Source organism: Puma concolor, chromosome A3 (assembly GCF_028749965.1).
Source record: "Puma concolor isolate L17-30 chromosome A3, mPumCon1.1.hap2, whole genome shotgun sequence".
Lineage (NCBI taxonomy): Eukaryota > Metazoa > Chordata > Mammalia > Carnivora > Felidae > Puma > Puma concolor.
Window position 1 is genome coordinate 40,067,053 of NC_141669.1, and position 12,656 is coordinate 40,079,708.

The following is a 12,656-nucleotide window of genomic DNA, read 5'->3' on the forward strand; positions in this document are numbered from 1 at the left end:
AACTGCTCCATGTGAACCTGCTAACACAACCAACTGAGGCAGGGTGGGCTCCTGACACCGGTCAATGACCCCTGAGAAGACCTGGTGTAAAGAGATAAGCTGGCCCAGTTAGAGACTCTTGGCAACTGGAGCCTGGAGATGGGAGCTGAGGGTTAGGATGCAGAAAACAACCCGAAAGGTATGAGCTAGGATTATGATGGGGGCAGAAACTGAGTCACATGCATGGCAGACCCCCAACCCTAAAAATCTAGCATCTTTTGCTCCTGAGGCCCTTAGAGGTGCCTTGGATCTTGGAACACCCTACAATTTCTGTTCGTTCCTGAGACCTGGGGGTTATTTCTGGGAGGGGGATGGAGCTGGTGAGATGGTTCCTGAGTTCCCAGGCACACATCCTTCAAATAATGTCACACTGCTTGAGGTAACTTGTTGGCTTTCAGTCTTCTTATGCCTGCTCTAACTTCAAATTCCTTGCAACTAGATAAGCCTAAGTGGAAATAGTTAAGCCATTACCATTTGTTAAAAATAATCAACAATTTTAAACTCTCATTTCCCTGAACAAATTTTGAAATGTTTAATCCATTAAGTTTTAAAACTTTAATAAGTTTAATGTTGGAACTGTGTGTTTCCATACCAATTGGCACAATTTACATCAAGTTTTACACTTACTCATTCTTGCAAAGACATCATTTACACAAAGATACATATTCGGTAACTGGGAAGTCCTAAAACTTCTGATCTAGACTTTCAGGTTTGTCCGATCATGATACTTCTGATAAGGATCGTCAGCATACCAGTTTCGCCTCTTCCAAAAAGACGTTGTCATTTTATCTAAGAGCTTACTCTGGGTTTTATTGCAGAACACGAATTCCCTCAAGCGCCTTTTTCTTGCAGTCGTCTTTTTCCATAATTTTTTCTTATAACCAGCCTGTGAGATAATATTATAAAGACATTTAAAACAAGACGTTATGTAGGAAACAACAGATATCTTCACTATTCATGGTTTATAGGCCCAGTGAGAACAAGGATGAGACTTTCATTGGGGCTGGTAATGTTTTTCAGAAAGATGTGATTCTCAATGAGGGGGAGATACAGAAAAAGTATATGCAGTTTGAAAAAGAAATATTAGTAATTTAATACTTTGATGAATCTTTGTGGTGGGGAAAGTACAGGGTAATGATGTATAATTATAATCGCTAACTTTATATGCATTACCTTATGATCTCTTCAACAACATACCATTATTCTCATTTTACAGATTCAAGAAAAACCACCACTGGTTATAGAAGTAAAGTAGCCAACTGAGGTCACGGAACTAGTAAGAGTTCTTAACCACTACTCTACTATTTTTCCCAGTGTAAGGCTGAGGGAGGACATCACTGGCTAGGCTGATAAGATTTATGTTCATTTAAGGGGACTAGGTATTACAAGGGCCGATGAGCACAGCACCTAAATGTATAGCTTCATTTCCTCCTATAGCTTCATTTCCTCCTTTCACAGCAGGGACTGATTTCTGTAGTGTAAGTACTTTTCTAAGGAATACCGAATACAATAAAATTGCTATTGGGAGTGGTGTTAGCCTGTGTGTTTAACTCAGAACTGCCAGATACAGCATCCAAGCATTATTAATTTTGAAAGAAAATAGTTAATTTTTGTAGAAAAATTAGATTTGATTGAATGTAAAAACTACAAGGATAGTCTGTTTAGACCAGAAGAGACTTTAGGTGCCACCCAGGTTAATACGTGGCTAAAACCACACAGAAAGTGAGTGGGGATGGGAGACTAGAACTCAAGCTTTTGCTAAGAGCCCTTGAGTCCTTTCAAGCCAAGGGCTCTTTACTCTTTAGGGCACTACACTAACTGAACAAAATCTTAGCCCTGGGCTGAGAAATCATCTTGGGTTTCTGACATGTCTTGATATCATCACTCTGACCAGCAACTTCTACAGTACAGTTAATACTCAGAAATAAGAAAACAGTACTTAAGAGTTCTGATTTTAAAATGCCAGAGATTAGATTTTTACTACTCAGTGCTTACAATTTCAATGGAAAGATTCAAATCCAAATCCCCCTATTTGTGTAATAATTTTCTAGTTTGTAAGCCAAGCTGGGTCCCTGTGGATTTCTGACTTACAGACAGTTAATTTTTTGTCCTATTACCATGAGTATCTTTGATCATTATTCTATGGAATGCAACCACTGTGAAAGTGCTTGAAACTTTTCAGACAATGTCTAGGTTCAGAAATGAGAGGAAATAAAACTGTGCTGCAGAAAGTATTTTCAGTTTTTAAACATGAATATAAATTAACCCATCCAGCTTTCTTGTTTTCCCCTAAAAATTGCATTTTGGTGAAGCAGGCCATTCTGCATACAGAATAACTTTTGGGACCTTGAGTGGGGACTAGGCATTATGATGAGAGAATGTGATCAGGTCCTTTACGATAACATGATGGTTTCAGAGCCCAATAAAAGGGGCATAGAGAGGAAGGCAAAGAAAACCACCCATCTTCTTTTATCTAGGGCTAGATGAAGACCTGGTTATAATCAATATGACAACAAAGGGGAGGAAATTTTCCAATGGTCCAAAATTCACAAAACTCAGAACTATTAACTGAACTAAATTTATTTAGTTTGGCTACTTACAGATTACATGAGCTTCTAATTACAAGTGTAGCAAAGGAACTACCACGGTATTGTTCCAAAGGAGGAATGAGCGGAGAGTTCCAATCAACATATTTACCTATAAATTTAGGATTATTTATATAATAGGAGATAATCCTTTCAACCTTTCAACTAGTGAAAATCCCACCAATTAAGTATTTTATTTTTATGGAGAAACAAATTTCGATCTTTAAGAATCATTCATTAACTTCCAAGTAGTGAAAAGGAATTAGAATTTGAATAGTTATTAAAACTCAAAGGTAGTTTTACAAAGCTCTAGTCTTCAACTGCTTTCTAATCATCAGCTACTCTGTTTCCATGAATAAAGATGTGAACGAAAAAGCCCACATTCACGCTTATGACATGCTGTGAGAGAGGACAGAGCAGTAATAATTTGTCAGAATTCCCCCTCACAGGCTATGGTCCCAGGTCAGAGTAAGTGTTAGGGTTCTGTCTGATATGGAGCCCAATCATACATACCGAAAGACAGAAAAACATAAAGTTAAAAAAAGCTCACATGGGGTCAGTGTTCTGTCATAAAGACTAAGCCACAGAGAATCCAATCCAAAATTGGCTGAAAGCTCTTCAGTCCCCAATCTGAGCCATGAGACTAAGTCCTTGTTGAAGGCAACTCTGTTGCTCTAACACTCTAGGCTTAAACAGAGCTTCCCCACAGGTTATTACACATTGGGGGTTTCAAAGGGCTTCTGGTGATCATTAGATGCACAGACATATAAAAGACCTGAGATGGACCCATCCTACGGTGAAGACGTTAGCTATTGTGAAGAGTGTTTTGTTTTATGCATGCTTAAATGTGTTTTCTTCACATGAATTCATTTACATTAAGAGATGCCTGCGAAATTGGTACTTAAGCACAGCACTGTAAAAGCTGCTGGTAAATGAAAGGAAGGTACATCAGTGAATAGGCTCACTGAATTCTGCTTCTTTTTAATCTCCTCCCAATCCTTTTTCAATCTAATAGTGTGAAGACTCACCTTCCTCCTTAGCCACAGGCCAGAATGAAGTCGAAGAAACCTGTAGATGACAGCTTTCACAGTCTTTCTCTTCCCTTTCCGTGAACTGAAGTATGTTACGGTTCTGACTGGTAGCTTCAGGACATTTGGAAGCAAGGGGGGCGCTCTAAAATATATTTTTAAAAATATAACTCAGCAATAAGACTCATTAAAGGATAAAATCCATTTCTATACTTAGAAATGAGTGGGGGCGCTTGGGTGGCTCAGTCGGTTAAGCATCCGACCCTTGATTTCAGCTCAGGCCATGATCTCACAGTTCATGATTCAAGCCCCTCGTCAAGACTCTGCACTGACAGTGTGGAGCCTGCTTGGGACTCCCTCTCTCTATCCCAAAATAAATAAACTTAAAGGTGTGCCTGGGTGGCTCAGTCAGTTAAGCATCTGACTTCGGCTCAGGTCATGATCTTACAGTTCATGAGTTCAAGCCCCACGTCCGGCTCTGTGCTGACAGCTCAGAGCCTGCAGCCTGCTTCGGATTCTGTGTCTCCCTCTCTCTCTGTCCCTCCCCTGCTTGCTGTCTCTCTGTCAAAATAAACACTAAAAAAATTTTTTTTAGTTCAAAGTAAATAAACTTAAAAAAAAAAATGAGTGGGAGCAGCTCCACTGGAATACAGCTGACTTTAATATACATTGTTACTTCAAATGATCCTGGACACTAAGTATAAATAAGAATAACAACCATCGCCAACATGCAAGCCTTCCATAATCTGCCCCCTCAATCCCCATGAGAGAATTTATCCTATTATATTTTAATCATCTGACTTCTTATCTATTCAGAGTTATCTCTAACTCCTTGAGGACTTCACTTTATCTTCGTATCCTTTCTGCCAAGTACTGGGTACCCAGGAGTCCTTAACTAAGTATTTGTTGACTAAATGGATAGCAGTCTTGCCCAATGAGCATCTCGTTCACCCTCCGCTTTGGCTGACAGCTTCCATCCAGGAAACCGTATCTAGAACATCAGAAGTGTGCTCTGTCAGGCAGGTAGGCACATGGCTATCAATCATATTCTCCCCTCCACCAGGCAAAGTCTATATAATAAGTCTGCTTCTAGATATTAGAAGTCTGCTTCTAAAACATCTTTGCAGGCATGAGTATTTCAGAATTTTTGTCTCAGCATCATGTTTACTGAAATATACTCTACCTATTGAGGATTGCTGCAGTATGTCCACACGTCAGGTTTCTGACAGACGTGGCAAGTCTGGGAGCAGAGGCAACAACTGGTGTCTGCAGAGAACTAAAATGCCGGGTGGACAGTGCAGAACTAAGACAGGCATTCTTGACACCGTTTTGACAGGCTGAAGACACCAAAATATTCAGGGGCCGTAAGACTCCTGTAAAGAGAGAGAAACATATTTAATATGATATGCCAAATTCTGCATCCAGATGTTCAAAATTAAGTAATGTATCAAAGCAAGGTGAGTATAAGACTCACCTGTGGAGCTTTTTACCAACTTTATTTAAAAAAAAATTTTTTTTTAATGTGTATTCATTTTGGAGAGACACAGTGCAAACAGGAGTGGGGCAGAGAGAGAGGGAGGCACAGAATCTAAAGCAGGCTTCAGGCTCTGAACTGTCAGCACAGAGCCTAACGTGGGGCTCGAACTCAGGAACCGTGAGATCATGACCTGAGCCGAAGTCAGACACTTAACTGACTGAGACACCCAGGTGCCCCTTTACCAACTTTATTGAGGTATAACATAAATACCACAAAACTACCCAACTGTGTGTGAATTCGATACTTTTTAAATAAACATAGAAAGCTGTATAACCATCACCACAATCCATTCTGATGTGTCCTAGTTCTGTGTTCAACAGTAGGGAACAAAACAGTTGTAACATTAAGTCCCACCCACCAGATCTTAGAATCTGATGAAGTAGGGCTCCATAGCACATAGGGCAATGGCAGGGCAGGGATGCAAAAGCCTGGCCGTTCCCTGCAGATGCAACAGAGTAGCAAGAGAAGGTTTTGTAAAGAACAAAAAAGGTACTTGAGCTCTCCTCTAGAAAATGAACAGGCCACAAGAGGAGGTAGAGAGTCCGGATAGGATAAACATACATGAAGGCAAGGGGGCTGAAGCAAACATATACCTGGAGCCGGGACGGGACCTGCGCAAGGCTGAGCACTGCCTGCCTGAAGCTATGTGTGGAGATGCCTGGGGACAGATCAGAAGGTGCATCACAGAGTGGGGGTGGAGGGGCCCTAGATGCATGCACTGAATGCATAATCTTCACATTATTGCCAAAGTTAAGAGTCCAGGGCTGCAAAGCCAGTGGAGCACTGACTCCACTCAGGCTGTGGGTCTAGTGTGGGACTCAAGAATGTGAACACTAAAAAGCTCCACAGGATGATGGAAATGCCCCCAAACTGGATTGTAGTTATGGTTGCACAACCCATTAAATTTACTAAAAATCGTCAAATTGTACACATAAGACAGGAATTTTATGGTATGTAAATTACACCTCAATAGTTGGTTTAAAAAAAAAAAGCTCTGGGGCACCTGGGTGACTCAGTCAGCTGAGCGTCTGACTCTTGATTTCGGCTCAGGTCATGATCTCAGTTTGTGAGTTCGAGCCCCCATGGGGCTCTGAGCTGATAATATGGAACTGGCTTGGGATTCTCTCTCTCCCTCTCTCTGCCCCTCCCCTACACTCTCTTTCTCAAAATAAACTTAAAAAAACAAAAAACACAACTCCACGGGGAGTCTGATGTTCAGCCAGGTCTTAGAACCACTGCCTTATTGTCCACTGCACTGACTTCACATAACAAATGAGAGGCAGTGTGGTGTAGAACTGAAGAACTGGTATTTGAGTCAGACTGTCTAGGTTCATAATCTAGCTCTACTACTCACTAGCTGTGTGACCATGGGCAAGTTACTTAACCCCTTTCTGCCCCAGTTTCCTCAAATTTAAATAAGGTTAATCATGAGGAGGTAACAAGAATTAAATGAGACAACATGAAAAGTGCTAAGAAGAAGGGTTTGCACAGGGAAAACATTTAATGAATGCTAATGGCAGATAATAAAGAGCAGAGAAATGCTTAGTAAAAATGTTATAATGTTACCTGGGGGCAGGAGAAAGATTGAATACTTAAAACCCATATTTTTGCTTTTCTGTTCTCCAAGATAACAATTTTCAAACTAAAAAGGGTAGCATAAACATTAATAAGTTAGCTGAAATCCATGATTCAGGAGACATTTGAGAGAGCTCTTTTGGGGGGGAACTTAGAAGTGAAATTCTCTACTCAGTACAAGGCATTCAAGTCTCCAGGTATAAATATATTTCAAAGAACTGAAAATATTTGCAGACATGATAAGCTAGGAAATAATTTTTGAAAGATTAAGTGAATTGAAGAGGAGGACTGTAGACAAGAAAATGTCCCAATTTTCACAAGGTCATCCAAACTTGGTGTTTTGGTTAAAACAAAACAAAAAAACCCTCAGAAATTCTTAGAAACCACTCCTGAAGGAAGTGAGCAGGTAAGGGTCTAGAATATATAAATAGGTAAACTACAGGCTCATCTGTCAAAACAAAACAAAACAAAACAAAACAAAACAAAACAAAACAAAACAAAACAAAACAAAATGTTAGAATGGATACAGAGAATTCACCACAGGAGAAAAATCTACATTGTCAATTGGGAGTGAATTGTTCCTTAAAAAGTACCTCATTTCATTTTTTATTGCAGTCCTAGCCTGGGAAATCATGGAAATGTCTAGACACAGCATATCCTGATTTTAGAAAGGCATGTGAAAAGATTTCTTTATATTCTAAAGAGATAAATGTGGACAGGATAACAGTACAGTTAGGTAAATCCCAAGTTGACTAGAAAGTATCCCCAAATTAGTTGACTGCCATTCTCCTGATGAAAGTCTTTTCCTGGCTCCCTAATTGACTATTTTCCCCAATTTTTATGAAGGTCCTGAAGCTGCGTAAAGCATGTTTGTCACATCTGCATAAAAGCAAAGTCCAAAGACTATCTGCACTGAAAGTGATCTTGGTAAAATGGATCAAAATTAATTAAGACAGAATTTGGGATAAATACATTAAATGAAGGATGAACCTTGCTTGAGAGCAGTTCCTGGGAAAATGACTTGGGGGCCCTTGTCCACCATACTCGCAGGTGGACCAACCACGCGATTTACCTTGTAAAAACTGAACACAGTCTAACTCAGAATGTGTTAACAAAAGGGTAGCACACAAATCAAGGGCAGTAATTTAACTGCTCCTTTGGTCTTGTACCCTGTTTAGGCATTTCAATACATACTAGCTTTCTCTCAACACATTCTGGTATGGAGAACATGGATATCTTAACAAAGAAGGTGACACAGAACCAGAATTTTGAAGGAATGAGGAAGCAGAGAGAACGGAGTACACAGGTGAAGTGGCAAAAATGGCATAGTATGTTTGGGGAATTACAAATAGTCCCATGTGGCAGGAATCGAAAGAATGGTAGGGAGTGGGAAGAGAAGGGAGTGTGACTGTCTAAAGCAGTGCTCTTCAAGCTTCTTTGATCCCATACCCTCTAGAAGAATTCTGAAAAATTATTTACCCTTTCACAAAATTTTAAGTAACATCTAAATTTTTAAATAGTTTAACTTGTTAAAAAGGATATAATGTCCAGTGTATTTAAAATACTGACATTTCGGGGCGCCTGGGTGGCGCAGTCGGTTAAGCGTCCGACTTCAGCCAGGTCACGATCTCGCGCTCCGTGAGTTTGAGCCCCGCGTCAGGCTCTGGGCTGATGGCTCGGAGCCTGGAGCCTGTTTCCGATTCTGTGTCTCCCTCTCTCTCTGCCCCTCCCCCGTTCATGCTCTGTCTCTCTCTGTCCCAAAAAAATAAATAAAAACGTTGAAAAAAAAATTAAAAAAAAAAAATAAAATACTGACATTTAAAAGTAAGCTGTCACATCACTCTTTCAAATGTTTACAATGAAATCTAACTATCACAGTGAGTTGATACCCACCTACATCATCTATTTAAACAATGCAAGAACAACAGGGGCACCTGGGTGGCTCAGTCAGTTAAATGGCTGCCTATTGATTTCGGCTCAGGTCATGAGCTCACAAACTATGAACCCTGCCTTGGGCTCCTAGCTTAGAGCACGGAGCTTGCTTGGGATCCTTTCTTTCTCTCTCTCTCTCTCCCTCTGCTCCTCCCTGAGCTCTCTCTCTCTCTCTCTCAAAATAAATTAAAAAAAAAAAGCAAGGAAAATAAATTCAAGTCAATGAAAATAAGAACTTCTTTTTATCAAAAGATACTTTAAATAAACTAAAAGGGCTAGCCAGAATGGGAGAAGATCCTGGGAACACACTTATATGAGAAAGGATGCACATTCGTAATATATAAAGAACTACTATGAACCCATAAGACAACTCAACAGAAAAATGGGCACAATATTTAAGTAGATATTTCATCAAAAATTCAAGTCGCCAATATACATGTGTAAAGGTATTCAAACTCATTAGTAAGCAGGGGAATGATATTTAAACCACAATGAGATGCCACTAAATACCCATAAGACTCACAGAAATTTGCTGGTCTAACAATACCAACTGTTGGTGAGGATGTGGCACATACAGTGCTGGGGTGACTTTAAAGAAGCACATCGCTTTTACAGTATCAGGCAATGCAATACACACACACACATTCTGATTCAGCAACTTCCACGGCCAGTTTTACAAGTATACACACACGCACATCTTAGAGAAACTTGCACTCAGGTACCAGGACACAAGGTCAATCAGCTTTCGACCTAATTGCCCCAAACTGGAAACACTCAAATGCCCAGTATCCTAAAATGGAGAACTGTGGAGTGGTCACATAAAAGACTATTATATAGCAACAAGAAAGCACTACAGCCACACCCAAAATGAATGAATTTCACAAATTAAAAGACATAGGGTTACCTGTGTAATTCCATTCACGTAAAGTACAAAAACAGGCAAAACTAAACAGTATGTTATATTACTTAGAGATGCATATATAGATATTAAAACTAGTACAGAAATAAAGGCAAGGTAACAATAAAAATGAGGATAGTGTTTATATTTGGCAGAAAGAGGGAATTCTGACTGGGAGAAACACACAGAGGCTCCTGGTAGTGTTCTAAGTCCTGCCTTGGGTGTTACATGGTGTTTGCTTTAGACTTATTTGTTAAGCCATTCACGTGTTACATATTTTTCTATATGTAAGTCAAAAATTACTCCACGTAAAAACGCTCTTCTGTAATAGTTGGAAAATTTACACTGTAGTTTTTTTTTAAATTTCTATTGTTTCCACAGAGTTTTATCCTAATTTACTTTGTGTTTAACTAATTTACTCATAATTTTACCATTTAAATATTTTTGCAAAAGTCCTTCGAGTGAAGGCAGCTTAACTTAATTGCCTTTACTCCTGTCATCTCTCTCGGTCAAGAAATCCTTAGGACTGCCCCTGTGCCCGGGACTGAGTGTGCAAAAGAGTCAGATTCCCTGCACGTTGTGGGAATCTCATACATACAAGCTTACTGTGAGCCAGGCACTACGCAGGGCGCTTTACGTGCACGAGGTCATTCAGTCCTCAGGTAGATGGTGTCAATCCTCGTTTGAGAGCTGTAGAATCTGAGGTTCAGAGAAATTACTTTTTCAAGCCCAACGGTCACGAGTGGCGAATCCTAGCCTCTAAATCAGAAGGTTAGCGGGGACTTCGCTGCCTCCTCTGTCCCTCTTCCGTCCCGTCCTTTTAGTCTGTTTTCAAAGTAAGGCGGAACGACCAGGAGCCGGTAAGGAAGCAGAAACCGGGGACACCCAGGTCCGCGAGGATCCAAGAGTGTCGGGAATATCCAATGCGAAGGGCCGAACACAGGCAGCCCTGAGAAAATTTGGAACAATCCTCTGGCCTTTTTTTTCCTGTTCACCTCCATGCTAAATGCCTACTCCATCCCGCGCCATTCCCGCTTTCTGTGAAGGGATAAATCGAGCGCGTCGGTTTCCACTGACCTGATGCAGCTCTGAAGGCACGGGCAAAGGCAGAGGCCGCCATCTTGCCATCCCGCCCTACGGCAGTCGCATTGGGTCTAAATGCTCCAGGTCAAAAGGGAATTTAAAGAAAAAACAAAACTTGGGTGGAGTCGAGGAAGGAGAAAAAAATGAATAAAGGAACGATCAAGGGAACATTCCCTGTATTGAATGTCTTCTATACGCCAGGCTGCTCTTCACCGCTGGAAAAGAAGTGCCTATAAAGAGTGTCTGGCATATAGTAAGCTCTCAAATTTTTACGGAGCATTTGATTGACAGATCTATTTAAAGTACACAATTTGAAACACAATTTCTTTATGCTCAATTTTATTCAATTTCAGAAAAGAACCTATTTTCCATTCAAAGCTGGTGAATGTCAGGCTAAATGACTGGGAAATATCAATGTTATTAAAATTGTTTTTTTAATTAAATGCCAAACATAATTAAATGAATGTAAATATCCTAAGGATCTCTCTCTCTCTCTCTCTCACACACACACACACACACACACACACACACACACACACACACACACCACACACTTTTCTAATCATTAGCACTGATTGTTATTTGGTAGAATAGCATCTCTACTCTTCCTACCTAAACAATTCTACATTCCTTACTTTATTCTTCATAATTAGTGATCATACACTTTTTCTAATGTCATTCAAACACAAAACAACAAATCTCTCTCCCATCCTTGTTGGCTAGGATATTCCATGCATATACAATCCATGACACCATATACTAGTTGAAATGGGTAAGGATTAAACACAGGTCTCAATGAGTTCACATTTAATAAGGAGACAAGCATAGACCATCAATACAAGGCAAATGATAGAGGATGTGGTAGGTAGAATATAACATGAGTCTTAAAGAAAGGTGAAGATTTTAACAAGAGGAAGATCATTCGTGGCAATACAAACACAAAGAGGTAAGATGAGACAAGAGGGAGCCAGAGAGAAAGACACAGGATTTATTGACAGCTGTGGTTCTAACTTTTAGGTCTTAGAACCTCCTTACATGCTTAAAAGTTGAGGACCCCAGAGAGCTTTTAATTATATTTCCAATTGCTGCTGAAATGAATTACCTCAAACTTAGTGGCATAACACAATACAAATTATCTTGTAATTCTATAGGTCGTAAGTCTAAATTTTTTTTCACATTTATTTATTTATTTTTGATAGAAGGAGATGCAGAATCTGAAGCAGGCTCCAGGCTCCGAGCTGTCAGCACAGAGTCCGATGTAGGGCTCAAACTCACGAACCGTGAGATCATGACCTGAGCCAAAGTTGGATGCTTAACCAACTGAGCCACCCAGGCACCCCTGTAGGTCATAAGTCTAAAATGGGTTTCACAAGGCTAATATCAAAACATCTAGGGCTATGTTCCTTCTGGAGGGTCTAGGGGAGAATATGTTTCCTTGCCTTTCCCAGCTTCTAGAAGCTGCCTGCCTTCCCCGCCTTGTGCCTCCTTCCGTCTTCAAAGCCAGTAATCACATCTCTCTGACTTCTGCTTCCATTGTCACATCTCCTTTTCAGACTCTGGCCCTCCTCTCCCCATCTGTTACTCATAAAGGCCCTTGTCATTACATTGGGCCTATGCAGATAATTCAGGATAGTCTCCCCATCTCAAGAGTTTTCATTTAATCACACCTGCAGATCTTTTTTGCCGTGTAAACGAACGTATTCATAGGTTCCAGGAATTAGGAAAATGTACATATATTTGGGAATAATTATCCTGCCTATCATACTGAGTAATTCATTTTAAAACAATTATTTTTATAACAAAATATACTCAGGAAAAATAACTATTCCAAGATAAAAAAAAAATTAGTGAGAAGAGTGGCATTGTTTAACCTCTTTTGCAAATCTCTTTTAAGATCTGGTTTAATAGAAAGCTGGATTCTGAAATTTGCTTATGCATTCAATCTATTGTGATATCACTTGTCACCTAGCTTCTGGAAA

General features: G+C 40.0%; 1 protein-coding gene across 2 annotated transcripts; it reads right to left on the bottom strand.

Annotated features, from left to right (window-relative positions):
* Positions 1-649: 649 nt before the first annotated feature.
* MRPL35 (mitochondrial ribosomal protein L35) lies at positions 650-10,942 on the bottom strand. Of its 2 annotated transcripts, none has more exons than XM_086700696.1 (4): positions 10,672-10,942; positions 4,836-5,025; positions 3,653-3,797; positions 650-925 (listed from the first exon to the last, which is right to left on the bottom strand). In XM_086700696.1, the coding sequence occupies exons 1-4, from the start codon at positions 10,712-10,714 to the stop codon at positions 737-739; spliced, it is 567 nt and encodes a 188-aa protein (XP_086556822.1). In that variant the 5' UTR covers positions 10,715-10,942; the 3' UTR covers positions 650-736. The 2 variants fall into 2 exon arrangements, with proteins under 2 accessions (XP_086556822.1, XP_086556823.1); XM_086700697.1 differs by lacking the exon at positions 10,672-10,942 and adding an exon at positions 6,756-7,730.
* Positions 10,943-12,656: the final 1,714 nt, after the last annotated feature.